This window comes from Bison bison, unplaced genomic scaffold, assembly GCF_000754665.1.
Source record: "Bison bison bison isolate TAMUID 2011002044 unplaced genomic scaffold, Bison_UMD1.0 scf7180017864254, whole genome shotgun sequence".
Lineage (NCBI taxonomy): Eukaryota > Metazoa > Chordata > Mammalia > Artiodactyla > Bovidae > Bison > Bison bison.
In genome coordinates, this window is record NW_011494826.1 from 7,868,396 (window position 1) to 7,895,350 (window position 26,955).

At 44.0% G+C, this 26,955-nt stretch overlaps 1 protein-coding gene across 1 annotated transcript in view; it reads right to left on the reverse strand.

Annotated features, from left to right (window-relative positions):
• Positions 1–26,955, reverse strand: part of SAMD4A (sterile alpha motif domain containing 4A) — a 164,052-nt gene that overhangs the window by 51,309 nt on the left and 85,788 nt on the right. Inside the window, exon 4 of the mRNA XM_010847773.1 lies at positions 4,322–4,585. Coding sequence (XP_010846075.1) covers positions 4,322–4,585 — 264 coding nt within the window. The remainder of the gene's footprint in view (positions 1–4,321; positions 4,586–26,955) is intronic.

Genomic DNA, 26,955 nt, shown 5'->3' on the forward strand with positions numbered 1-26,955 from the left:
CAGGTCATTTCTGCTGCTACATTCCTTCAATGTCAGGATAAAAGCTCCAATCTTTTGCAAAGCCTAGCATCTGGCTTTTCCCTCTCCCAAGATTGTGTTCCCATGTGCCCTCAAGCCATCAGATGATGCACTTGGTCAAGCTGTCTCATAACCACGCTTTCAGGCATACTGTTCCCTCTGCACAGAATGCCCTTCCCTCACCTTATATATTTGGCTAATCTGTAATCCTGCTCCCAGCTGAGGCTCCAGGCCTCTCCCTCTCCAGGAACTTTCCTTGACTCCCCTCCACTTGAATCAGGGCCCTCCTTGCTGCCTGCCTCAATCCACGGCGAGCCTCCGAGACAAAATATTTTCACAGCTGTGCACATGCATTGGACCCCTCACGTTATAGCGAGCCCCTTGAGGCAGGAACCACCTCCTTCACCTCTGTCTCTCCAATAACTAGTCCAAAGCCTCTCTCAGCAAGTGCTCAAGAAAGGCAGCTGACTTGATGAGGACAAAAATGAAACCTGTTAACCAGCCTTTCTTCCTTGTCTCTTTTTCCATTGAACAGTCACATCGCTCAGCAACAGCCCTGGACTTTAAAGTCTCTAGGTGCTGGGTTTACACAAAATTTCGAAAGATATGATGCTAATAGGAGGGGCACATGTGCTTCTTCCACCAATGAAATTCTCCATTTCGTTTTCTTGGAAGGGTGTGGTTTTTTTCCCCCCTTCTTGGCCACCTGAAGGCTTTGTGTGAGGGAAGGGTAGAGAGCACATTAGATTCATGTGATACAGAGGAAGAGAAGAACATAATTGAGTATCAACCTAGAATCAAGAATCTTTCCCCTGAGATAAGTAAGTCACAATCAAGTGTTCACAAGGAATAAGGAGAACTGAATTTAGAAACCACAATCAGCGTATTCAGTCCAAACATGTATAACCAGTAGCCTCTGTGAGGCATGTTAAAGGGGAAACTTTTATATTCCCATTCAGAGTTCCACTTCTGTTCATTATTTTCTAGTTGAGTAGCTGATCCCATGGTTCCCTGAGCCTGAGATATTAGTCTGAGATCCCTACTGCCAGGGACATCCACTCTGTGCCTTGGAGCTGACTTAAATCTTCAGGAAGGCTGTTCACTATAAAAGGAAAAACAAAGCAAAGCGGGCAGATGATGTTAATCCTCTGAGAGCAGGAGCTGATCTACTTGTGAGAGAACTTAGTGACAAACCCTGGCAGGGAACGCTGACACCAAGACAAAAAGAGAGATAGATGTTTCTGAACAAATAAAAAGAGAAGGAATGCTGGGCCCTGAGCTGTATTTCCCACTCCTGACCCAAGAGGCACATTCCTAAGGGACAGTGTGTAGCCAAACCTGGCTCATCTGTCTGGATGGAAAGGAAGGCTAGGATGAACACAGCGTTTCAGCAAGGTATGCACAGCTGCTGGCAAGAAAGATGAATTCACACTAAATTAAGCTCAATTACGGGAATTTTTGTTCTTTTCCCAAGGTGTGGGGTGAGGGCTGACATGCATCCCCTAGAGATTTGGAACTCCTCCAGATTCTACTACAGATTCCATGTTGTTCTCGTAAGCTGGGCGTTTAAAGAGTAGGAAAATAGCAATCAGATGATGGCATCCTGAGATGGACCAGAATGGGGCTTTAAAAGGCCGGCACTCCTGCCAAAGGGCCCAGTCACAGAAAGGAAGAGACGAGGATCCAAGAGGAAGAGCTGGCTCTCTTTAAAGGCACTTCATTTGATTTCAGATTTCATTTCTCAGAAAAATACAAATTAATTTGGAAATTGAACCCGGCGTCTGCTCTGGGACAGGGGAATTGAATGACATACTCTTAGGGTAGGCTGTAAGGGCTGCTTCTGTGCTCTCCTGGGAGGCCATTCTGAGCAGCATCTGGTGGCAGGAGTCCCCAGGGGGGTGGCCTTTGAGGGAAGATGGCACCAGGTGTGGTGGGGAGGGGCATTCGTGGGGCACAAACACTGGCCCCAACCCTCTGGGATGATGCTGTTTTCAGGTGTGGATGTTTCTACAGCTTGACTTATCAGTGGAACCGCAAATATACTTTTTCCATACACAGAACGTTTCATCCTTTATCATGTTCCTTCAAATAGGTGTTTCTATTTAATTTGCTAAGAACTTTATCCTGTGAATCCCATGCAATTCTTTGGGACAGGGACAGTTCAATAAGTCAGCAGAAGGTGGATATACACAGAAGAGTGTCCTCTGTTTAGTCCCGTCACCAAATAGCACATTTCTGACCACACGTCTTGGGCCTATGAAGAAAATCTTGGATATAAAGTCTTGTCTGCATCACCTTCTGATCAAAGAAGCTCTAAGGGACAATTTGCACCAGTTTTAAAGGAAGGAATCGAATAAGCTGATACATGGGAAGTTCCTTGAACTTTGGAATATTTTGGTTCTCACTCTTAAACAGGGATAGGACATTGATTCCATCTTTCTCTCCTTCATGTGAGTAGTGACTTTCTCATCTCCAAAAGTCAGCATGCAATGGGCAAACCTTCACCTGCTCTGAGAGAATGTCTAAAGTATACAGAGGGCTTCAGAATAAAACACAAATAATGAAAGATAACAGAGAAAAGAAAGGCAAAGGAAAAAAGAAAGAAAAGATAATGAAGCTCCTGTAAGCAGATGGTGAACCCAGTGTCCTGGGGAACAAGGACTTCCCACAAGACCCTCTAAGCCCTTCAACAGGAAGGCCAGGCCTCCTTCCCATGGTTACCAGTTAGAACCTCACATCCACTGTCTTGGAAACCATTCGTCCAGACACCCCACTTGTCCAGACACCCAACTTCACTTGGAAAGAAGCAAGTCCAGAGAAACACTGGCTCCACCCTTCTTGGTCCAAGCATGGCTGAGCCATCCCTGCTCCCCATGCCCTGGGGCCCAGCAGCTGGAGCACAGAACTCAAAAATAGGTTTTGGGAGGTCTCCAAAATTATGACACATTCCCCTGAAAACTATGAAAGAGATATAAAAGAGGACACACATCCCCTCCCTGCCAAAAGGGGCCATTGCTTCTGAGGCCTGTTAAACACCTTCGAATGACCCATTTGTATCACCTGAGAGAGGAAAATATCAAGACGAGTCCCAACCACTCTGGACACTCAGCACAGCATCCATCACGGATGGCGCTGGGATGAGAGGATGCTGGGCTGAGCAGCTGGGAGGGACGGATGCTCCAGGAAAGTGGCTTCACATCAGGTTCATTTCCCCTGGTTGACAGGCTCCATTTTCAGCCTCAGGCTCACTTACAACCAGCACCCGGTGAGTAGTGGGCATCTCTCTGTGCCACGCTTCTGTGGTGGGGAGGGGGCTCAGTCCCCAGCCTCCTGTGTCAACACTAATCCTTCTCAAGGGAAAGATCAGAAACAGCACAACCTCAGGATTGTGTACACCATCAATGAGGGTGCTCTCAGAGCCTCCTGTCAGCATCGCAGTCCCAGGGGCACAACTAGCTCTTGTTTCTCCATCTAAAATTGTTATTAGTGTGTCTCTGACGAGCATCTTTCCCTGAGGCCTTCCCAGCCCTTGAAAAACTTGCATCTAAAAATACAGAATGTGTGTATCCTCTTTGAACCTACCATGGATAATTTGGAAATCTCTATCTCTCGATGAGTATCTTTAGAAAAGGAGAGATTTACAGGGCAATGTAGGAACATTTATTGATGCTGCACAAAAGGCCTTTATCACCTGTATGCAAATCCGTTATCAGCCTTAAAACACTGTCACCAAGTCTCAGTGTTATTTTTTTCACATCCCTTCAACAGATGCAGAGAAAAGGGTTTGCAGGTTTCTCTGGATATCAAAGGGAAAGGGAGAGAGGAAAGGAGGCACCAGTACGATTCTACACTAAGAGAGATTTTAAAAAAAGATCCTGTGGTTTGTTTTGCTAAATTATTGACGATTCCCTGGCCAGAGCAGTGAGGTAGAAGGCTGGAGCAGATCAACGTCTGTACAGACAGGGCACACCAAGGAACGGATGTGCAAACAGTAGATGCTATCGCCGCCAGCTGTGACTCATTTAATTGTCTGCAAGTCACTGCATTCAGAAAAAAAAATAAAAAGGAAAAAGGAGGGCGTTGACCTCTCCTGCTCTTCCCAGGTTTTGGCAAGCAGCCCTGGAAGGGGAATCCGAGCCCTTTCCGCCACGGTCAACCCCAGAGCTCGGCAAGGGAGGGGCCTCCCATCAGCCTGGGGAGGGGCGGGCTCCTTCCTCCTGGCTGACTACCTCTCTCCTCACCCTTCTGACTCCAAATCAAGGGAGGGGCTCTGTTGCCGGTGGTTTCTCGTTTTGTCACTCACCTTTCATACCACTACCTTCTTCTTGGAATGTGTTACGAGCAGTGGTCTGATCTTCTAAGTGTTCACTCCCACCACTTCCTGAAGAGGCTACACTGCTTTGTGGAGACAGGGGGGCATGATCGGATGGGAGGCACTGGGGTCCTCTAGCTCGTAAGTCCTCATGAGACATCCATCCATGTCCTAGAGGCTGGTTTGGCACATTCATGGGTGGGGTAAGGGACACAGATCGTTTCAAAGGGCTGTGGTGTGCCTGGCCTGAGAGAACTGGAAAAAAACAAAAATAAAATGAAATAGGTTATTCCCCCACCTTTAGCCTGGGCCACAGAAGAACCCACAGTACCTCTTAACCCTGAGAGATGGCGCTGTCTGATCGCTGCATCCGGGGTCATGGGGTGGCTCTCCCTTTGGGGTGGTTAAAAAGGATGCTGTCTGTACCTTTGGGTGAGTTGGGCTCTCTAAGGAGGCTACACCTATAAGGCCCACACTTGTGACCTTCACCTCTATAGGTCGGGATCTGTTTTCAGTTCTAACTGTAGAAATCAGGATTCGGAGCAGTAGACCCAAAAATCAGGTGAGGATTGACAGCCTGGCAAAGTAGCGATCTGCCAAGATGGAAAAGAACATGTCCTGGCCAGTTTTTTTTGGTGGGGCAGGGAGGGGGGGACCACGCAAAACCGGACATGACCCACGTCATTACGGTGGACTTTCTGGAAGGGGAGGGCAGACCACTCATCGTTGGCAATCTTGGCTGGGCTGAACTAGCAGAAGTGGACTAGTCAGTCCTTCCAACCAGGAATCAGGGGAGCTGTCACCTCTGAAAGGGGTGCAGGCACAACAAGGGCCCTGAGACTAACAGGGACCTCAGGGTATGCGACACGGCAGCCGTGTGTGAAAGGGCCGATTCTCTCCCTTGGCTTCGAAGGTTAATGCCAGACTTTACATGAGAACACTTCCAGGTAACAAGGCTTTCATTCAGAAGCCAGTGGGGTGCTCTCCATAAGCCGGGAACAGTTTTCTCCAGCATGTGCAGCCCTTCCGCACAGCGGGCAACATCTGTGTAGCCCCCATTTTTAATTTCTTTTCCAGAAAACCAGGAAAAAGCAACAAAACTCACATATAACTAGTCAAATTAAATTGAGGTCATTCAAGGGAGGGATTTAACCAAAATCAACGCTGAGGGAGCCGACGTTACCCTTGGTTGGTTTTTCTGGGTGTGTAAAGTGACAGCTTTACAAAATAAGTCTATTCATAACTTTCTCTCTGTGCTGGCCCCTGACAGGTCCAGTTTATTTTGACTGCTGCAGTGCTAACATGGAATCGAGCCACATGCATTTTTAAACATTTTTCAGGGAAGCCATTAAGTTCCATGTAGGGCTCTATCCCCTCCAATGAGGTATGATATTTACTCTCCCAAGTCCGGACTAGCACTGCTTTGCTGGCATTAATCCTTCTCTGTTTTTTAGCCAGCAGACTTGACATCCCAGTGTGAGAAGTTCTGCTTTCTGTTAAACTGCATTTCTGGTGGGGCAGAATCCACATAAAGACGTGAACAGCAGGCTTTCTTGCCCCCACTTAAAAACATAAAGACCAGAGCCAAAGGCTGAGCATTTGCAAAAAGTGTGTTTGAGACAGTAGTGGTGTGGGGAGGCTGCTCATGGTCAGTTGGCATTAACCAGGCCGGAGAGCAATGGAGTTCACACCCCTGCTGTCCATATTTCTGTTTGGCTTCATGTTGCCAGAAGCGCAGCCTTGTGTGTGAAAGAAGGGCCAGAAACTTCTTTATTAACAAAAAAAGGGAGGAAAAAAAGGGAGCTGCCAATTTTACTACCTGTAACCTGAGAAACTGGGTAGATTCTATCAAAGGCAAGGGATTATCATCTAACTTAAAAATATGCAAAGGGAACATTTTTTATTTTTGGATTCTAACAGGCTAAAACAGCTTGCATTTCCACTGAATAGACTAAGGAAGAAGCTCTTTAAAAAGGCTCCCTGCAAAATGCATTGCTACCTGGTTGGATCCGAATTAGCAATAGAAAAAGAAAAAAAAATAATAAAAAAAAGCAGAATAAGAAAAAATAAAAAATAAAAAGGAAGCAGCAGCAAAAATGAAGACAGAAGCCAATAGGAAGAAAAGCCAGACATCCAGAAAATTCATTTCATGCCTGTCTAAGTATTTATACAAAATTGAGCGGACTTGTTCAGGGCTGCCCCAAGTGATGGGACTTTCCAGCTTAGACGTCTTTGCTTCCTGGTACCTCTGCAACCATTTCAGAATATCTGGTGGGTGCTCTGAATGGCGCTAGCCAGGTGGGCCCAGAGTGGAAAGGGGGGCTCCTCTTCACAGCCAGGATTAGAGTGAGCCCCAAACCATAAAAGCAGACCTTTCCCAAAGAGACACACACCCAGAGCTGATGGAACCCTTAGCACCCTACTTGGTTACAGGCAATAACAAACCCATCACCATGAGTGTGATAACACTGCTAAGAGAGTCCGCATCCTTGGATGCAGAGAACAATACCACACACAAGTAGCAGTTGAATTCCAGTATTAGATGAAGCCAATTTGCTTCTTTCCACCAAAAGTTTTCTTAAAATTCATGTTAGCTCCCCACTGATGAGCATCCTTGCGGAGGCTGTCAGTGTCCAGGGAATTCACTAGATGTTTACCTAACTTGCTGGGACTTATAGGGATTCATTCATAAAAACCTAGACCCATTTCCTCATATGCCCCTGGCTTGACTGAGGTCATAGAGGATATGGCATGAATTTGGTCTCTGCCTCTTGGGCTTCCCTTGTGGCTCAGCTGGTAAAGAATCTGCCCACAGTGTGGGAGACCTGGGTTCGATCCCTCGGTTGGGAAGATCCCCTGGAGAAGGAATTCTCCAATATTCTGGCCTGAAGAATTTCATGGACTGCATAGTTCATGGGTTCACAAAGAGTCAGACACGACTGAGTGACTTTCACTCTAATAAAAATCAGTTATACCTGAGGTACCAGGGCTTTTCCCCAGGGACTCTCTACCTAAGGCCTCACTGGGTCTGTATCAGAAAGACTCCTATAGCTGGCATCAAAGTCAGAAATGTCCCCTTAGGAGTGAACCTGCTGTAGCAACAAGCAAAATGTCTCCCATTAAGCTTCTGCTTTGCAGAGAGGGCCAAGGATTTAGAGTCAGGGGTGACACACACTGACATGAAAGCCAAGTTGTGCATGGCAAATGCCTCATTTCTCCAAAGGGGACTTTGGGAAGGCGGCTGGAGCAGGTGACAGGTGACCTGCCCACGGGGGCACTTCGGGGTGAAGACAGATCTTTTGGTGGAGCAAATAGTGACCACAAAGCCAAATTTGGTGTTACTCATGTGCTGGGGGCCTTTGTTTGCCATAAATTAGCAGAGGAAAGAATAAATGCAGTGGACAGAGAGAGTGTAAGACCACAGACTGCACAGCGGTGATGTGATGAATAGGCGGTCAAGGGCAGATGGTGCATGGCTGTCCCGTCGCTCCATTTTCTTTTCGACCAAAAGTATTCATCTGAAGTGGTGTTACATAGAGGAAGAATGGATATTCAGGTGAAAATAAATGAGTAAAAGTCCTTTTCCTACAAGTAGAGAGGGGAGAGCAGGGAAGCCAGGCTTCTGAGAAGCTTTTCACACTGTGTTAGTCTCCCCAGAATAACTCTAGCTAGAGGCGGGCCTTCTGAATGTTCTCAGCAGCTGACTGCTGCGTGGCAGACAACAGCACACGCTCCATTCAGACTTAAGCTGCCCCAGAGTAATATTCAAATGCTGCCGAAGTAAGCACAACTTGAAAAAAACCTCACTGTAGATTAGAAGTTGGCAAGTTCCAGCAGAATTGAGGTCCTGAATTTGTAACTTCATAATAATGAGGGTTGCGGGGACAGCATATTTCGGGGGGAGGGGATTCATTCTGATAATTGCCCAGGGGGGCAACACTGTAACCCTTGCTCTTGAAAAAACTGAAGCTAAGCCTTAATAGTATGTAGAGTATAGCGTCTATATCCCTTATATTTTTAGGAATCGCTACAAGAAATTTCAGGTATGTACACTTATATGTGGGGCTTTCCTGGTAGCTCAGCTGGTAAAGAATCCACCTGCAATGCAGGAGACCCAGGTTCGATTTCTAGGTGGGGAAGATCCCCTGGAGGAGGGATAGGCCGGGATAGGCTACCCAGTCCAGCTTTCATGGGCTTCCCTGGTGGCGCAGATATCTGCCTGCAATACGGGAGACCTGGGTTCAATCCCTGGGTTGGGAAGATTCCCCTGGAGGAGGGCATGGCAACCCATTCCAGTATTCTTGCCTGGAGAATCCCCATGGACAGAGGAGCCTGGCAGGCTACAGTCCATGGGGTCACAAAGGTTCGGACACAACTGAGAGACTAAGCACAGCACAGCACACTTATATATGTACGTACATATGTATGAGTACATATGATAATAGGGTACTGTAGTATTTGGAACATTTATAAATTCAAGTGAACTACAAATAAATAACAAATACTGAGCAAGTCTAGTTGAAATATGGGAAAAGCAGCTAAAAATAATCTTGCTCCAGCAGTGCAGCAGCATGATGTGAGTACAGAGGGTCTTATAATCTGGTAATAAACTCTGTCATACCATTCGGGGCCAGCTGCCGTCTGCGACCTCCTCTAACCTTATGATGTCTTTTTCATCTCTAAGCATCTTTCATGAGACTCCTTTCAACACTTTTTGAGGGGAAAATACGATACCTGGCGCTGCGTTCTGTTCTTTTTAAGTATTTTCCTGAAAGCCTGGAAATCAGATTTCTTCCCCCTTTCCTTTGACCAAAATTGACTTTGCCTTGATTTTTAGTTATTGAAATAAGAGGCAGGAAAAGACTTTTCAGGATAGTTAGACTCTTAAAAAACAGGTATAACTACCTCTTTTGCCTTCTTATGTGACAAGTAATGGGGCTGTGCAAAGAGGAAGGTTTGGGGTATGGGTCCAGCTCTCTCCTCAGTTCACTGTCAGGTTAAGAACTGCACCTCACTGTCAAGGAGAGCAGTGATCCCCATAAACAAACAGTCCAGACGACTGAAGCTTAATTTTTAACACTGAAACTTTATCCTAACAAACGGTAATGGAGATCGTTCAAAGATACATTGCATTCTTCTCTGTTCTCCTTAAATTTATACACTGAATGCAAGTAATGCTTTAAAATTATTATGAGCATAGGTTAATAACATTTCAGAGCTGGAAGGCCCCAAAAGGCAATATAATTCAATAATCCCTACGTTGTGAGCTGTGGGCCCCTGGGTGGTGGAAGGACCTGGGAATTCCTATGTGCACCAAGCCTGGTTAGTAGATGAAACGCTGTGTGACAAATGGTTTTGATACATATGCAGAAGGCATTAACATTAATCAAATACAAATTATTTTATATTTGGTGAATTTACAGCTCTTTTTGTCATTTTTTTCATCATCTGTTTGAAGTACAGTTATTTTATGGGGATCCCAGTTTTCTGTTAAAAACTGAGGACTGAACTCAATGATAGAGACGACTGCTGTTCTCTGCTGTGTTTGCTGAGTTCCACGGGCACCTAATTGGCCTCAGGAACTCGTGTGCTTTAAGTCCTCTGATTGCTTTTACAGTTAACACACTACTCCTCAAATTCAGTCCACCACCACTTATCACTGTTCCCACGGTGCGCTTCCACCTATTTCCAGCCTCAGCGTTTTATCCTGGAGTCCAGAATCAAGACTGCTGCTGAAACTGCCTTCCTTTTGAATACAGCCATTAAGTACACCCATACTTCTAATGTCATTCTTTCTCATCAAACCCAGAAACCTGTTTTCTCAATCCAAGGTTGGACTCTGCAGCCTCATCAGGCCCTTATGAGTTCAGCCATGTGGACATGATTTGCAACTTCACTCTTGTTCCTAAGCCAGTCTTTCCATTTCTTTAAGATTATTTTTTAATATGGACCATTTTTAAAGTCTTTATTGAATCTGTTACAACATTGTTTTTATTTTGTTTTGGTTTTTTGGCTGCGAGGCATGTAGGATCTTAGGTCCCGGCCAGGGATTGAACCCACACCCCTTGCACTGGAAGGCAAAGTCTTAACCACTGGACCACCAGGGAAGTCTCAGTCTCCATTTCTAATTCAAGCTGGCTTCTTACAGGAAAATTTAATGCTTTGTTAATATTTCAAATTCTAGATGCTCACGTGATAGAACTCAATCCAATTACTACTAAACTTTACAAAAAGCAGCTCATTCTTATTTAGGGATTTCAAAAAGCGGAATGAGGAAATTAAATATTTGCATATTATTTTAAAATATTTAACTTAAGAGTTTCTTTCCTGAATTAAGAGATCCAAGCCATTTCCTTACTCTGGGGATACATACTGTGTGTGTCAACAGGCTATGAAAATACATGTGGAAAATTCTACTTACACATTGCTAATGGTGTATTTTAACCACATTGTCTAGATCTACTCCCAAAAGAAATTCAGAAGTATCAGAACTTTGGTTGAATACACCAATTTGAGAGTTTTGCTGCAGGAGATGGTCTGATACTTGTTAAATTTAGAAGAGAAAAAGTTCAAGCCATTGCCAGTTATAAAATAGCTATCACTATTGTTTCAAAGTTATTGGCAGGGAATGTTTCTGTTTATTCCCTTAGTTTAGGTTTGCTTAACAGGCATCTTTTGGGCACCATCCGGAGTTTTTCCTGAGAACACTGATTTCAGAGTATCTAAGGAACTGTTACTAAAGAGTTTGCATTTTCAAAGAGTGGAGTTCTGTTAACACCACTTGTATGCATAATTCTAGGCATCTGATTTTTTTTTTTTAAGGCAAACATTTTAGCAAAGCTCAGTGGTGAAACATTAGACCCTGGGTTCCTCTTCTTTAGTTGGTTTTGTGGTGCCACAACCAGTAATCTGAGGCTCTGTGGTGGGAATCTTTGGGGAAAAAGAGATTAATAGTACTGCAAGAATACATTAAAAAAAAAAAAAAAAAACTATAGAGTATTTAATCAGTGACATCATGCAAAAAAGACAACACCAGTCATGTTTATGGCCAAGAACAGGTTTGTGTTGGGGGCAAGGGGAGGGGGTATTAATTACTAAGGTTAAAATTAACATGCTCTGCCTCATTGCTTCAGGGAATAGATTAAAAGCAAATCTGAAAGGTTATATGTCTCAACTCTGCATGCTTGCACTCTGCTTCTTGTCTAAAAGTTTGGAAAACCAGTGCTCACAACATCTGGACACCAGAAGATGATTCCCGCAAACCGCTTCAGACTCCACCTCATTCTGGGAGAAGAAAGAGCCTGCTACAAAGCAAAGATGTACTGGGTGGACCGGGTGTTTCCCACCAGCCAAGAAGGAAGCCACACACTCTCCGAAGAGAAGGTAAATACTAGCCTATGCAGTAAAACCAAACAAATGGAGACTCCAGAAGAAGACAAAGCCGCAAAGAACATATCAACAAGGTTGACAAATACGCACTGCTGAATCTCTTTTTGCCCATTCAGTCTCCTTTTCAGATCGTATGGAAGTGAATACATTCTGATGCAGGGAGAGCTTTTTCCACGATGTGAGTTGCCACTGGTGTCAGCCCTTATTACTCCACAGATGACCGGTCTTGGAGCAGAGCAAAGAAGTATGCTTCTGCCTTCACGTTATCACTTAAACATTTGGGCTTTTAAGAAGTAAGTTAGAATGTTTCTGGCAGACTTTTATTGCTGCATTAATCTTGGGTACATTTCATTTGTCCTCTTTTGTCAGTTTCTATAATGGCAAAACTGGGTGTCATCCAGGAGAAAATCTATTTTAGATAACTGCTGTTTGTCTTTACACTGTCATTATTTATGATAAAAGTCAGACAAGCCAATATCTACATTTTATAGAAATCAGTAGAATCTTACAAATTGAACTTCAGATCAAGCTGTCCTGAAAGGAAACTGCCCCAATCCTCTCATTCCACCTATCAGAACCAGTGACATCAACTATGGAAGTAATTTGACACCACAGAAGCAGATGTTTCAGCCAATTCAAGGGACTGTGGGATCAATCCAGCCATTTCTAAGGTTCCTATATATGGGGGCTCACTTCTACTTTCCTGAATTATGCTCTTTTTCATATCCATACTTATATGTAATGTACATAACCTTTAGGTTTCTTGGCCCTTAAGTTTGTCTGTGGAATTTCTACCCTTGTGGAGAGCGAAGAGTTTAAGACAGAGCTGCAGAATTTGAATCATTTTCATTATGACACCAAGTAAAGAAAATAATTGAGTCAAGCAAGTGGCCAGGGGTGGATTGAAGCAGATACATCTTTTTCACTTTTCAATGTGTCCATAAAAATGCTCCAATCACTGTGTTTAAGAACGAGAGCGAAGAAACTCAGATAGATTTTTGACAAAACTTCCCTCTTACCCCTTTCTTAAAAGATAACTTTCAAATTATAATCACTGTTACCTCAACTCACATGTCTATCCAGGAAGTGCCTCTTAGGTTTACTGAAAGCACCATCAATCCTGTGTTTAACACTCCCTGGCTGTTGACAGGGTGTGGCTACCAGCAAAGCCATCCAAGTTTGGAACTGCAAATAGCCAGAGTTTCATGACACAGCAATTACACCCCCCTCAGAGCATCAATCCCAAGGCCACCACCAGAGTCACTGAACAAATCACGGGGGTATCCTTTTATATCTTGACACCACAGCTCTTGTTCAGAGGAGAAGGAGGTGAGTTGCTTAAAGGGGGCTTACAAAAGATACCTTGTCTACTAGTTCCTGTCTTGAACTACAGGCAAAACCTTCACTGCAACTGGAGCTCAAAAGTCTCCCAGATAAGAGGGCAAGATGGCTTTTAAATGCAACAGCACTGACCAGGAAAGGACCGGCAGCATTAGAAAATGCCGAAATCCTCCTCCCATCAGGGTCTCAACTCAGCACCAGCCAAATGCAGGATGGGTGTCAGGACTTCAGAGCATGAAACTCTGAACTTGTCCTTGATTAAAGCAGCAATCTTTTTTCTTTTCTTTCTAGTATTAGGAGAAGGGTTATAAGTAATTAGAAATGTATTATGCAGTCCTGACTAATTCTTAACTTAGTTTCTTGATAGAAGAATGAGAACTGGAGATTCTCAGCATTTTGGCCAGCAGGGCAATTTACTGATGAAGGAATTGGTCCTTGTTTTCATTAAAGCACTCAATCCAAATGTCAAGTGTAACAATACACATAAACGACCATTAAAAAAAAACAACCCACAATTTGAGTTTACACTGCTAATTAGATTATTTGGGGAGGGGGTTAATTAAGAGAAATTAGATGGTTAAGGCTCTCCTGGTTTCTTAATTATATTTGATTGAATCACAATGTGATTCAAGACAAGCTATTGAGGCTTCACACGTCCCAGTTCCCACTTTCTCTTCACCTTCAGCCTCTTCTCCAATTCTAAACTGTCACAACTGGACCCTGTGGGTATTGGAACACAGTGAGATTGGTACTGTGTTTGTAAAATTGATTTACTGTGGTCTGTAATTACACATAACGATTTGAATTTTTGACTTGGCACTGCATTTTTCATTTAAACCAGACCGTTCTTCTCTACCCCAGAGAAACAGCATTTACGTAATTGCCCTCAACTCATCTACTTGGGTATTATAAATCAGTCCTGCAATAAAAGACTTCCAAAGACACTGCAAGCACGAGGTTCCTGGCATAATTCAGGTCCAGGACTGTTCTAGTTTAAGGACAGGAATTGAACAGCATTCATTTCTTATTGGATATGAGATGCGGAGGGCTGTCTGGAGCCTTTTAAGATCCGGGCAGCGAAGAGAACAAGCCGCAGGGAGATCAAGGGTAGCTGGGCTGACCTCGGATAGCCCCCTCAGATCCACAGGTCCCTTTGCTTGTCTACTTCTAGGTCCCCCTTCGCCACATACAAACTATCCAGTGTGTGTTCCTCTAGTATGTCTTATATACCATTGATCCTCTGTATTGGCAGATTCTATATTTGTGACTTCACCTATTTGCTAAAAATTTCTTATAACCAAAAATCAACACTCGACATTTTCATCGTCATCATTCACGGACATGCGCAGAGTGGCAAAAAATAAGTCCCTGGCACACGTGTTCCGGCTGGGGTCGAACAGGCCCAGCCTTCCCGTGTCAGCTCTCATACTGTAAACCAGGGTCCTTTTCAAGGTTGTTCAGTGCCACGTGTTTCTAACTTCGGTGTTTTTCGCTGGTGATTTACTGTTCAAAATGGCCCCCAGACTAGGGCAGGGCTAGTGTCCCTCAGCGCAGGAGGCTGTGCTGCGACTTAGGGAGAAAACACAATTACTTCCACAGGCATGAGCTTCCCACAGGCATGAGTTAAAGAGTGCTGTGGTCTTTGAATGCAGATGTTAATGAATCAACAATATATATTAAATAAGATGTCTTTAAATACAGGGCTTCCCCGGTGGCCCTAGTGGTAAAGAACCCTCCGGCCAAAGGAGGAGACATAAGAGACGTGGGTTTGATCCCTGGGTCAGGAAGATCCCCTGGAGGAGGGTATGGCAACCTATTACAGTACTCTAGCCTGGAGAATTCCAAGAACAGAGGAGCCTGGTGGGCTACAGTCCATGGGGTCACAAAGAGTCGGACACGACTGAATGACTAAACACTGGCACAGCACAAAAGAGTTATGTATTGATAGGTTGATGAAAATGTCATGAGGTTTGCAGGAACCTAACCTAGTATTCCCCATAGCAGCAGGGGTTCAGTGTTTGCTAGTTCAGCTTTCATAGGGACTTCAAAGAACATCAGTATTGCAAATAATGAGAAGTGACTCTCTAGCTATATAGATAAAAATTCTTCATTCCATCTTCCATCCTGGGACATTTTTGTCCTATCTGCCACATTTTTGTCTTAGGCTGCTGCTGCTAAGTCGCTTCACTCATGTCCGACTCTGTGCGACCCCACAGATGGCAGCCCACCAGGCTCTGCCGTCTCTGGGATTCTCCAGGCAAGAACACTGGAGTGGGTTGCCATTTCCTTCTCCAATGCGTGAAAGTGAAGTTGCTCAGTCGCGTCTGACTCGTATCTTCCTTGCTCTTTCAGAATTCTTACCTACATGGACAAACTCTTCTTTGTCCCAATCAGAATAATCTTCCTTTGGTTCAGACTCAACTTGGTCATCCCTTTCCTGGCATTCATTTTAAGTGTTCACATTTCCTTTCCATTTTGGAGGGTCAGGGCAGGTGAATCACCTTCTTTTTCATTAAATTTCAGTGCCAGAACCCCACATGAGACCATCTCTTTGTCCTGACAGTGGTAAGCAATACTGATTACCACTGGAGCAATACTGGAGTCCTTATGGAAGATTCTAAGTACTTCCATTGTATTTCAAGCTAAGAACCTATTACCAGCTATTGCGACATTGGATTCTTTACATGTGGGACAGAAAGGTTGGACTAGATGAATTCCTTCCTTCATCAGACATTTGTTGGGTGCTCACCATATGTGAAAAGCTCTAAAAGCTGAGGGTACAACATTGAACAAGCCATTACAGCCCAGAGGCTGATCCCTCAAGCCCCTCCCCCTAAGCCAGTCTCCTATGATGCTATTAGCTTATTTAAGGAGGGCCTTTCTCATTTGGACAAGATATTTTCCTCACATTGTTTATTTCTCCGTATTTTAACAAAAGGCTGCCTTGTAATGGGGCTTCCCTGGTGGCTCAGTAGTAGTAAAGAATCTGCCTGCCAATGCAGGAGGATCCTTGGGTCAGGAAGAATCCCTGGCAAAGGAAATGGCAACTCACTCCAGGATTCTTGCCTGGAGAATCCCATGGACAAAGGAGCCTGGCCAGCCACAGTCCATGGAGTTGCAAAGAGTCGGACATGAATGACTAAACAACAACAACAAAGTGTGTGCAACAGCTGCCTTGTAACACTGAGAGAACAGTCAGCAAGGGTGTGAGGGTAGAGGATCTGCCCGATGCTCCGTGCACACTAGATTCTGCACACGGAAGGGGCCAACTCATCTCATCCCTTTCCCTTCCTGGCTCATGCCAATGCTCTCCTTTCTCCCACACGTTTCAGACTTGCATGGAAGGGTGACTGAACAAATGAAGGCTTGGTTGCCTTAGTCTGTTTCTTTCTTACGGTCCTGGGCTAGGGATACTGCACTGTCGACACTTTCCCCAAATGCAACCCAAAAGCACATCCTTAGGACTACCTTTCCTGGACCTTCGTCCCGGAAGAGGCGCCCATACAAGAGTGAGCACAACAGCAACACCAGCGACCACCACCGAGGCCGACTTCGTGTCAAGTACACTGCCGAAGATACACACACACAGTTTCGTTCAATCCTCATGTAATGCCTTATGCTGTGGGTCTATCATTACTCTTCTCTGCAAGTACAGACACGTATTTCACAGAGAGAAAGCAGAGGTACAGAGTGTAAGGGGCTTGACAAAGATGAGACAGCTAGGAAAGGGCAAGAGCCAGGGTTCAAAACCCAAGGTTCTCTGACATGCAAGCTTGACTTGTGTTCTTCAGCCCAACTCCACACTCTTTCTCATGGCAGAAAGAACTCTGTCCCTGACACTAAACACACAATATCCACTCCCCTGAGAAAGTCTACTGGCTTCTCATTCAGGGTCTCATAGTGCTGCTGTGCTTGTACTTAGTCGCTCAATCATGTGTGACTCTGCAACCCCAGGAACTGTAGCCTGCCAGACTCCTCTGTTCAAGGAATTCTCCAGGCAAGAATACTGGAGTGGATTGCCATGCCCTCCTCCAGGGGATCTTCACAACCTAGGGATCAAACCCAGGTCTCCCACCTTGCAGGCGGGCTCTTTACATCTGAGCCCCCAGAGAAGCCCCTGAATACTGGAGTCGGTAGCCTATCCCTTCTCCAGGGATCTTGCTGACCCAGGAATTGAACCAGGGTCTCATGCATTGTTGGTGGATTCTTTACCAGCTGAGCTACCAGGGAAGCCCAGGGTCTCATAGTACTCATCTGGAAAATAGTTCTAGCAATAATAATACCTCTCCTACCCATCTCCCAGGGTTGCTATGGGATCATATGCTGGCCATATTATCCATCCACCCATCCCCTTGTAGCTCACCTGGTAAAAAATCCGCCGGCAATGAGGGAGACCTGGGTTTGATCCCTGGGTTGGGAAGATCCCCTGGAGAAGGGAAAGGCTACCCACTCCAGTATTCTGGCCTGGAAAATTCCAGGGATTGTACAGCCCATGGGGTTGCAAAGAGTCAGACACAACTGAGCGACTTTCACTTTCACTTTTCACTTTCATCCCTCCATCCATCCATCTAATACATTCTGAGCATCTGTTCTATGTTGGGTACTGGGAAGAATGATGAATGCCCAATAAGATGATGTATGCCAGATGCTTTTTAAATAAATTTTTTACCTTCCTGGAAAAAAATTTAAGCTAACTTCCTTATTCATTCACTCATCCAACAAACAGTGAGCATCTCTGTGCATAGGGCACTATGCTTGTAACCAGGGCTACAGATGCCAAAAAGAAAATAATAAAAGACAGGGCAGCACAGATGCAAACAGTGCCTCTATCATTTGTTAAGCCATCACCCTCTATCATTTAGATGCGCACAGCAGCTAGGAGCCATAAGGCAGTGTTAATATTTTAAGTAACACTTTGCATGAAGGTGAAGAATTGCTGAAGGAAGTAAAAATTTTAGGTGACTTCAATTTCAATTAATTTGCTACGTATCTCAAGGACTAATGAGAGTTTGGGAGGAGGTGGTAATACACCAGGACCACAAAGCCTCTCTGAATCCTGGCTCTCCTTTTTAGAACAACAGGGTCAGGAGAAATGCATGCAAGTCAAAAAGCTCTTCTCTTCTCTCCTGCTTCTACAGTAAATGTGCATGTTGTTCCTGTGGCTATTCCATGCAGTCACTGCTCTGAGCAGCATGAAGTAGACATCACCTGCTCAGCTGCCTGAAAAGCCTCTTCTTCACTTGGGCTTTCCCCAGCTGGCTCACAGAACTGGTGGCTTTGTTTTGTGTGGATGTTCGGAGGGCAGAGTCAGGTGAGAATTGGTATAAAAAGCCAAACCAAGATCTCTTCATTTTAAATTAAATGCTAGAGGGAATTCTGTAGCAGTCCAATGGTTAGGACTCTGAGTTTTCCACTGCAGGAAAACTGCAGTGAAAATCCTGCAGGGAACTAAGATCCCACAAGCTATTTGGCCAGAACAAACAAACAAAAAATTAAATGCTACAGGAGCTGCAGACTCGAGAAACAACCTAGTTTTTTTTCCTCCTTCAAAGACATAAGATAAGCATTAAGTTTCCCTAAACAGACAGCTGTGCTTCAAGAAGGGTCCCCATAAAATGAACAGTCTCACCAGGTGCCCCATAGGGTGGGTACAGAGCTTCTCATTCCTGAGTCAAGCCTTCAAGAGAATTGGTAGAGGGCAATGCCAATGTTTTATTGAAAAGCAGATGCTGTTGTTTAGACACCCAGTGGAGCTGGTTCTGATGGAGTTTTAAAGATGGTGCTGCCATTTCTTAGGCCCTTCTCCAAGAATATTATTTTCAGACGAATAGAAGGTATCAGGAGCACAGAAATTTGTTTTCCTCATTTATTTACTACCCAACTATCTCAGGATTCCAGAACATTGAACCAGGAAGGGACTTTAAGAATATGATTTAGATATCATCCAATCTGTCCCCCTTGCCATTTTATCACTTAAGGAACCAGGGGCCAAAAGAGATATAGCAATGGCCAAGGTCACTCAACAAAGTTGATATTGAAGCTAATACTAGAGCCCCTATGTTTTTGGTCTTTGTTATTCAAATTATATCAACAACCATTAGTCTTTATATCAATGTCATTGATACACAGGGGTAGCTTAATAGATCTGTGATTTAAAACAGATAATCCCTTGCTTAACACCAAAATAACACACTGCAGGACACAAATGTTGAGGCCTTTGTACAATGTCATAAACAACGTGTCCCAAACACAGCAGGGCCTAAGGCCTGCAAAACAACTGTATGCCATTGGGTTTTTCCAGAACCAGAGCTGTTGTGCCTTCATAGACGATTGGCTTTTCCCAATTCTGGGCACTCGGTGCACCGGTCCTTCTCATACCAGCTGCCCACCACTGTTCATCCATCTGCCACTCAAGACCTACCACGAGACCCTCTTGTTTTGGCCTAAATGCTCAGACAGATTGCCAGCACTGATGGGAAGCCAAGTATTGTTTGAAGACTGGAAAAAGCAACACCTTCTTCAGCCAGAATCTTCACAAGTGGAAGATTGGTTTCTCCACTACAGTGAATCCTATTAATTAGTTTGTTTGTACTTATTTAATTTTGTGGTTTTTATCGTGACATTTATGCAGAGGTTTACAACTGGGATGTCTATATAGGTATCTAGAAGCCACCACTTAAATACCTAGTTATCTAGTGAACTGACCAATTTGTCATTTGAAAAGACTGGGCAATTCACAGGGATATCATTATCATAAGACCTGGGCCCTAAAGACGGTCATTAATTGTTTACTGCCACTTTATAATTAGCAGAATTGCAGAGTCTGTCATTTTAGAGCCTGAAAAAGCTTCAGGGATCATTTAATCAATCTTTCTGTTCTCCCCAGCCGACTTTCCAGAGAAGACAATGGAAACTGAGGGATGGCGGATCACAGGCAGGTCACATTGTGAATGAGAAAAACTATGCTCTAGTTCCAGGAACGCTTCCACCTGGCAATGGGATCTTCAAGGTAGTCTCTTACCTTTCAAGAGGCCTTACTTTAACAGACATTGTACTTTAACAGAAACAGGTGATGTCCTATGAGGAAAGACAGTCATGGTGGAGAGATCACAATCAGGAAAAGTTTGAGCTTTTCTAGGGGAGGTAAGATATTTCAGATGCTTCTCATGAGAGATTTTAATTTAAGAGACAGATTCATTCCCATTTAAAATCAATGGCTATGAGTCTGGAGCATAAGTCTGGTTTCAATACTTAATCCTCAGTACTAAAATAATTATGCTTAAGACAGTTTATCATTTATTGGGCTGCAGTCCATGGGGTCGCTGAGAGTCAGACACGACTGAGCGACTTCACTTTCACTTTTCACTTTTATGCATTGGAGAAGGAAATGGCAACCCACTCCAGTGTTCTTGCCTGGAGAATCCCAGGGACGGGGGAGCCTGGTGGGCTGCCGTCTATGGGGTCGCACAGAGTCTGACACGACTGAAGCAACTTAGCAGCAGCAGCAGCAAGCATTGTACAAATAGATCTATATTACATGCCATACATTCACTCAGTAAGTATTTATTCAACACCCATGATACTCCAGGGAGGGTTTGAGACAGTAGGAATGCTGTAGTTGACAAGGCTAGGTCTCCGGCCTCTTGGAATTAATAATCAAGTGGGGGAGATAGATAATAGACAAGTAAATGAGTTAAAATAAATCTCCAACTTATGTAGATGTTACTGTTTCTTCTGGAAACTCACTAAAAAGGCATCAAAGGCATAAATGCAAAGGACAAGGATGCAGAGAGAAGATGCCAGAGATGACAGGAGATCACTCTGGGCATCAGTAGATCACTGAGGTCAACAAAATTTTGGAAGCTGGGAAACAGGAGGACATGAGGGTAACTGACTCAGTAGACCAAAGAAAGGTGACACATATGCCCGCAGTGATAGGGAGCATGACAGTTCACGCTGCAGAACTCCCAAGAAGTTTAGGCCTCCAAGATCAGGTACCTCAGAAGGCGGGGTGCTGGGAGTTGCTGGTAGAGAGCATGTGTAAGGTACAAGGACCACCTTATATATTCTCCTCTTACGTCCAACAAAACCAGGCAACTATCCTATCATCTTAGCACTTTTCTCCTAACAGCTCCCAGGACCCAGACAGCCAGACCTATATCTTCCAGAAGGAAAAAATGATTTCTCTAGGGAAAATGGACTAGTTCACGAGATAAGAATTACACCTGTGACTCCCCAAGAAACAACCTGGCCAGGGCCAACCAGGTCTCTCAGTGGTAAAATTCATATACATAAATTCTAGGGCCTTCCTCTTAAATGAAAGGATCCTTGCTTGAGATAAAGGGTCCAAAACAAACAAAACAATTAACTCAAGGCAGTACAGACATGTCAGGAGCTGAAAAAGACTCCAAAACACAGCTGAAACATCTGTAGAGACATTGGAAAGGCTTGCATTCATGAAACAAGAACAGAATGCAATGTGAAAGGAACACTCAAAGAACAAGAACACTTGCAATTCAAAAACAGCAAAAATTAAAAATTATGTAGTAGGTTTAGAAGATAAAGTTATAGAAATCATCTGGAAAGTAGAACAAAAAGACTGAAAAAAGTAGAGCAAAAAGATTAAAAATAGGAAAAGGAAAGTTAAGGAAATTAGAGAATCAAAAGAGAAGAGCTATTATTTCATTAAAATGGGAGAATCATTTTTTAAATTTGAGAAATTTTCCTAGAACTGAAGGAGCACAAGTTTTTCGATCAGGAGGGTTAGTGTAAAATCTCTCCAGAAACGAAGAGGATTGCACTTAGACCCAGAGAGGACTTTCACAATCACCCATGGGTGGTGATTATTACCCGCTCTTTTAATATGAGGAAAGCAAAGCCAAGAGAGATTAAGGCATCTCTCTAAGGTCACACAGCTAATCATCAGTAGAACTGGTATCAATGGAATCAGTCAGACCCAGGTTGGTCTGACTTCAAAGCACATGCTCTGAACTACAAGTCGATAGTGCCTGAGACCTTTCTGGACTCTGATTCTGCCATCAGTGTAATTGGCAACACTGCCAGATCCATGCTACCAGCATGCGTTCTTGAACTAGCCAAAGTATAACAGAGGTGGGAATGTTGAGAAATACGGGGTCATTTGCCCCAACTCTCCCTGTAACCATGAAAACTAGGCCACCTCTGTGGCTCTGTGACTCATCTTGGAACGATGAGACTTGAGGGAAAGCAGACTTCTCCTAGCACCAAAGAAGACCCAACTCTGCTGGTGATGGACTTAGGGATGGGGTTCCCACTGGGATCCTTATGACTGTCATGGACTCATTTGAGGTAGAAATTTCATCAAAGTTCCCATTTGAAAGACATGGTATTGGGAGTTTATAGATTCTTTATGATGAATATAAATCTGTGTTTCAAGCAAGCTTCTTCTAGAGTTCCAACAGCTCAGCCAAGGGCAACAAATCTTTGTCAGTCTAGATAATTCCAAGGGGCTAAATCTAAGCTGATCGATCTAAAAGAGGGAGGGGCAGAGGGTAAAGGTATTTTTCCATACCCTGTTCCCAAAGTCAGGATTCTTAAGTGAAATGTCCCCAGAAAACATCTTGTCTTTCTCAGCCTGTGCCATTTAGGGTGCCAGAGAGGTTTCATAGGGTCAACACCTACAGAAGTAAATCAATACCCAAAATGAAGGAGTTGAAAAAACTGGCCTGCCGGCAAAAGCAGTCTCCTAGGTCAAGGAATTTCAGCAGCCCACCAGTTTGAGAGTTTGACCCCCTAAATGGATAAAGTTTCTTGCTCTGAAGCCAGTGCAGGGGCAGGCAAAAATACAAAACCTTGGTTAAGTATAGGAACATATCTTTCTTCTCGTCACTTGGTGGCTGTTTTTTTAGTGTGAAGACCCAAGAAATAAAAGTGAAATCCTTTACTTGCTTTGTCCTAAAAACAAGCACTTATTTCTTGTATTGACCTTTCTAAGGGCTTCCCTCATAGCTCAGTTGGTAAAGAATCCGAAAAGTTGGTTTGTGCAACTGCAAAAGGATGGAAGGCAGTGCCCAGGCAAACATGCAGATGTGAACACGGAGATTGTCACGAGCTTGACCCTGGTGCTGAGCTCCCCGAGTCGAGCGCTTTTCTATGAGCAACTGCTTCTCCAGTACCCCATAATTAGCCTGCTCTCTGACCTGCATACAGATGGAGTGGCTGGGGAAGAGGAGCAAGAGAATAATTCTAGAAGCAAATAAAAATTATGCAGCTGTCTCTAGTGACAGAAAGAGAGATCATCACCAACAGAAAATCTGGGAAAGAACTGTGACCGTACATAGCTTTATATTCTCACAAATCTCACAGATTAAAAACAAAGCCTTCAAGCAACACTTCTTCACTTATAAGACATCTACCTTCTCTGAGTATTGACAAAACTCATTCCTGAGCTGCGGTGAGCTAGGGGACAAGGGTTATCTTAAATTTAGGGTCTGCAGCTCAGGTCCCAACTTAGGGACGGGCTGGCCTCAGTCACATTGTCACCCTCATACCCAAATTAGACACATTCTTGGGAACCAGAAACTCTCAGGCTTTGTAGGGGAGTCCACAGTGCTGTGAGATTCCAGGTCAGTTTGGACCTACCTTGCCAAAATTAAACAAACACAAGGACACTATTATTGTACATGTAGTGAGTGCTGACTTTTAGAATAATATTTATATATAATATTCAGTGGGGATATTGAAATTATCCTGCTAACAGTTGACTCATTGGAAAAGACTCTGATGCTGGGAGGGACTGGGGGCAGGAGGAGAAGGGGACGACAGAGTCTGAGATGGCTGGATGGCATCACTGACTCGATGGACATGAGTTTGAGAGAACTCCGGGAGTTGGTGATGGACAGGGAGGCCTGGCGTGCTGCGATTCATGGGGTCGCAGAGTCGGACATGACTGAGCGACTGAATTGAACTGAACTGAAGCCTACTAGAGTTAATAACAATATTACAGGTACCAAATAATTTCTTGGATAATGATGAATATGTGTGAATAATCCTCTTTCTCACAACCTATCTCCCTGAGGCCTAATGACTACTGTAAAATCCTTCCACATTTCCAGACACGCTGCAGTCCTGAGCTTCTTCCCAACACACCCAGTGGATGCAGACCAGGCAGCATCTAGCTGAGCCCTCACGCCCACATCTTTTCTCAGCAAGTTCTCTCTCTAGCTCCTGAAAGTATTTGGGACGGCCACATTCTCTCTGTTTAAAACACAGCTTGAGGTTGGAATTAGAACCGCCTGCCCTGTCCATCCAAAGCCACCTAAGTGTGACCTGTTAAAAACAGCAAACCCAAACCAAATAAGTCACCTAAATCATTCCAAATTACCAATCAGAGAAGAGGACTATTGCAACCACTGAAAAAAAAAATTATGTGATGAAATTCTTTCAGTATTTATTTTAAAATCCTTTTATAGAGTATTAACTTTGATTGAGAATCTCAGGAACTGGGGATCTTAACCTGATTCTAAGACCTCCTGCTCATGAAGACTAGAAGGCAAGACAACTGACATTGCAAATCATAGTTTTAGTCCATGGAAAAATGATTTGATTTAAAAAGATCATTTCAGGCAACTCTGAACGAATATCCCCACTGTGTAAATGATACTTGTGCATAGAACATGTTCTCTTCCATGTGCTTCACCTTGATACTAATGATAGGTTAGGAGAGCATACTAACTTTCTTAATACTTGCCACTGTCATTCTTTTTCCACAGGAATTGAGTTTCCAGGCTCTGTAGGAGTTTTGGTGCTATAGTTATCAATTGATGCTACTCACAAACGCCTCTTGGGAAACTGGGTCTGAGGAATATACACCTAATTTATTTTGACTTGGGTATAGCAGAAGTGGTTGTGTGTGTGTGTGTGTATGTGTGTGTGTGTGTGTGCATGTTTAAATCTAAAATGGGCAGTAGCTTTTGAGACTGCATCCTACGGCTGTTTTGCTCCCACTGTGGAGATGTTTGACTTACTGGCACAGGAAGAACACCAGCACCATGCCAAATATTTATCAGATCTCTTAAAACAAAGGACCTTCAAGCAGTCCACTTTCTTCCCCCAAAAATCCCATTCTGATGACACTACAACCGCAGAGCAAGAGTGGATTACGGTGGCTTGAGATGCAGGCACCAGGCAAATGAACCTGGTGATCCTCTGGTTTTCTTATTCTTTCTTTAAGCTCAGAAAGAATAGAAAATCTACACTTGGATTCTACATGCCATGGAGTTTTATCATCACCAAGATCTTTACCCATAATTTTTGCAAATTTTCTTTTCTTTCTGTATGACATAGACCAAGGAACTCAAGACAGTACCTTTCATATTAATAAACTCTAATATGTTTCAAAATTACCAAATCACTCCTTTTTAGTATTATTGCTCCAGGCTAAATTACCCTGTCTTTTCTTTCAGAATATCTTTTTCTCTCTTCACTGACATTGTATCATTTTCATTTTATAGGTATGTATGTTTTATTTTTAACAGGTAGTACATGGCACTAACACAGTACTCACTTCAAAAGGGAGAGTGAAAAACTAACCTTCCCCCACCCCTGTCTGTCAGACTTCCCAGTTCCACAGTCCAGGTAGCAATCACGGGTGTTCACATTCTTTTAAAAATGAGGGGGACCAAAATCAATCAGGTTCTCCCTGACTGTGTATTTAACACTGAACACAGCAGGAGGATCTCTTCCTGGCTTTGACAGGTGCCAATTCTCTTAGACTAGCCCAGCACATTAGCTGGCATTTCATTTTCCTCCTCTGGCTCACCCCAAAGTAACAGCACTGTACACTCAAACATCAGCGCTCTATGAATCAGTTTCTACCCCAGAAGCAGAGAGTGAAAGCACTATCAAGGATCCTTCCGGGTCATCCAACCTCATGCCTTGATAAGAAGTACGAGTTCCTAAGAGTGCAAGAGTCCACACTGAGTTGGACGTGGAGTGACTTGCCTAGGCAACTTATCTTTTCTTCTAAACACTCTGCACTCTTGGAACTGGCCACATTTCCCTAGCCTGTATCTGTCTCTGTTAAATCTTATTCTGGGGCTGCCCTGGTGGCCCAGTGGTTAAGAATCCACCGCTAATGCAGGGGACGTGGGTTTGATCCCTGCTCTGGAAAGATCCCACATGCCATGAGGCAACTAAGCCCATGCTCTGCAACTACTGAGCCAGTGCTCCCGAGCCCTTGAGCCACAACTGCTGAGCCCACGCACTACAACTATGGAAGCCCAAGTGCCTAGAGCCGGTGCTCTGCAACAAGAGAAGCCACTGCAATGAGAAGCCTGCGTACTGCAATTAGGCAATAGGCCCCACTTGCTGCAACTGGAGAAAGTCTGCGCACAGCAATGAAGACCCAGCACAGCCAAAAATAAACAAATAAACAAATCCTTTTCTGTTACTTAAGGATCATTTAAATAAATGTGAATAATATCTTTACACTTATTGCCAATTAAAAAAATTATTTCTGTTAGCAATGGATCCTGAAGAAACAAAAACAAAATTTTACCTTGTTCTTACTCTTTCTTTTGCTTCTGGTCCATTTTAAGCTATTTAGGAAGACAGACCACAGCAACAATCCTTAGGGGTGATTATATGTATTTGTGGAGGGCAGCTCTCTACAGAGCTGGCAAAGCATCTTGATTTCAATTGCGTCTATCAGAAGAGCCATGTCATAGAACTGCCCTAGGAGGGCTGTTTCACCTGAGTTTACTGCAGAGCCTGGGTTGGGGGGCATGAATACCGATTACTTGTATCAGCTTAGCAACCAGTGCAGAAATAACAATCAGATCAGATCAGATCAGATCAGTCGCTCAGTTGTGTCCGACTCTTTGTGACCCCATGAATCGCAGCACACCAGGCCTCCC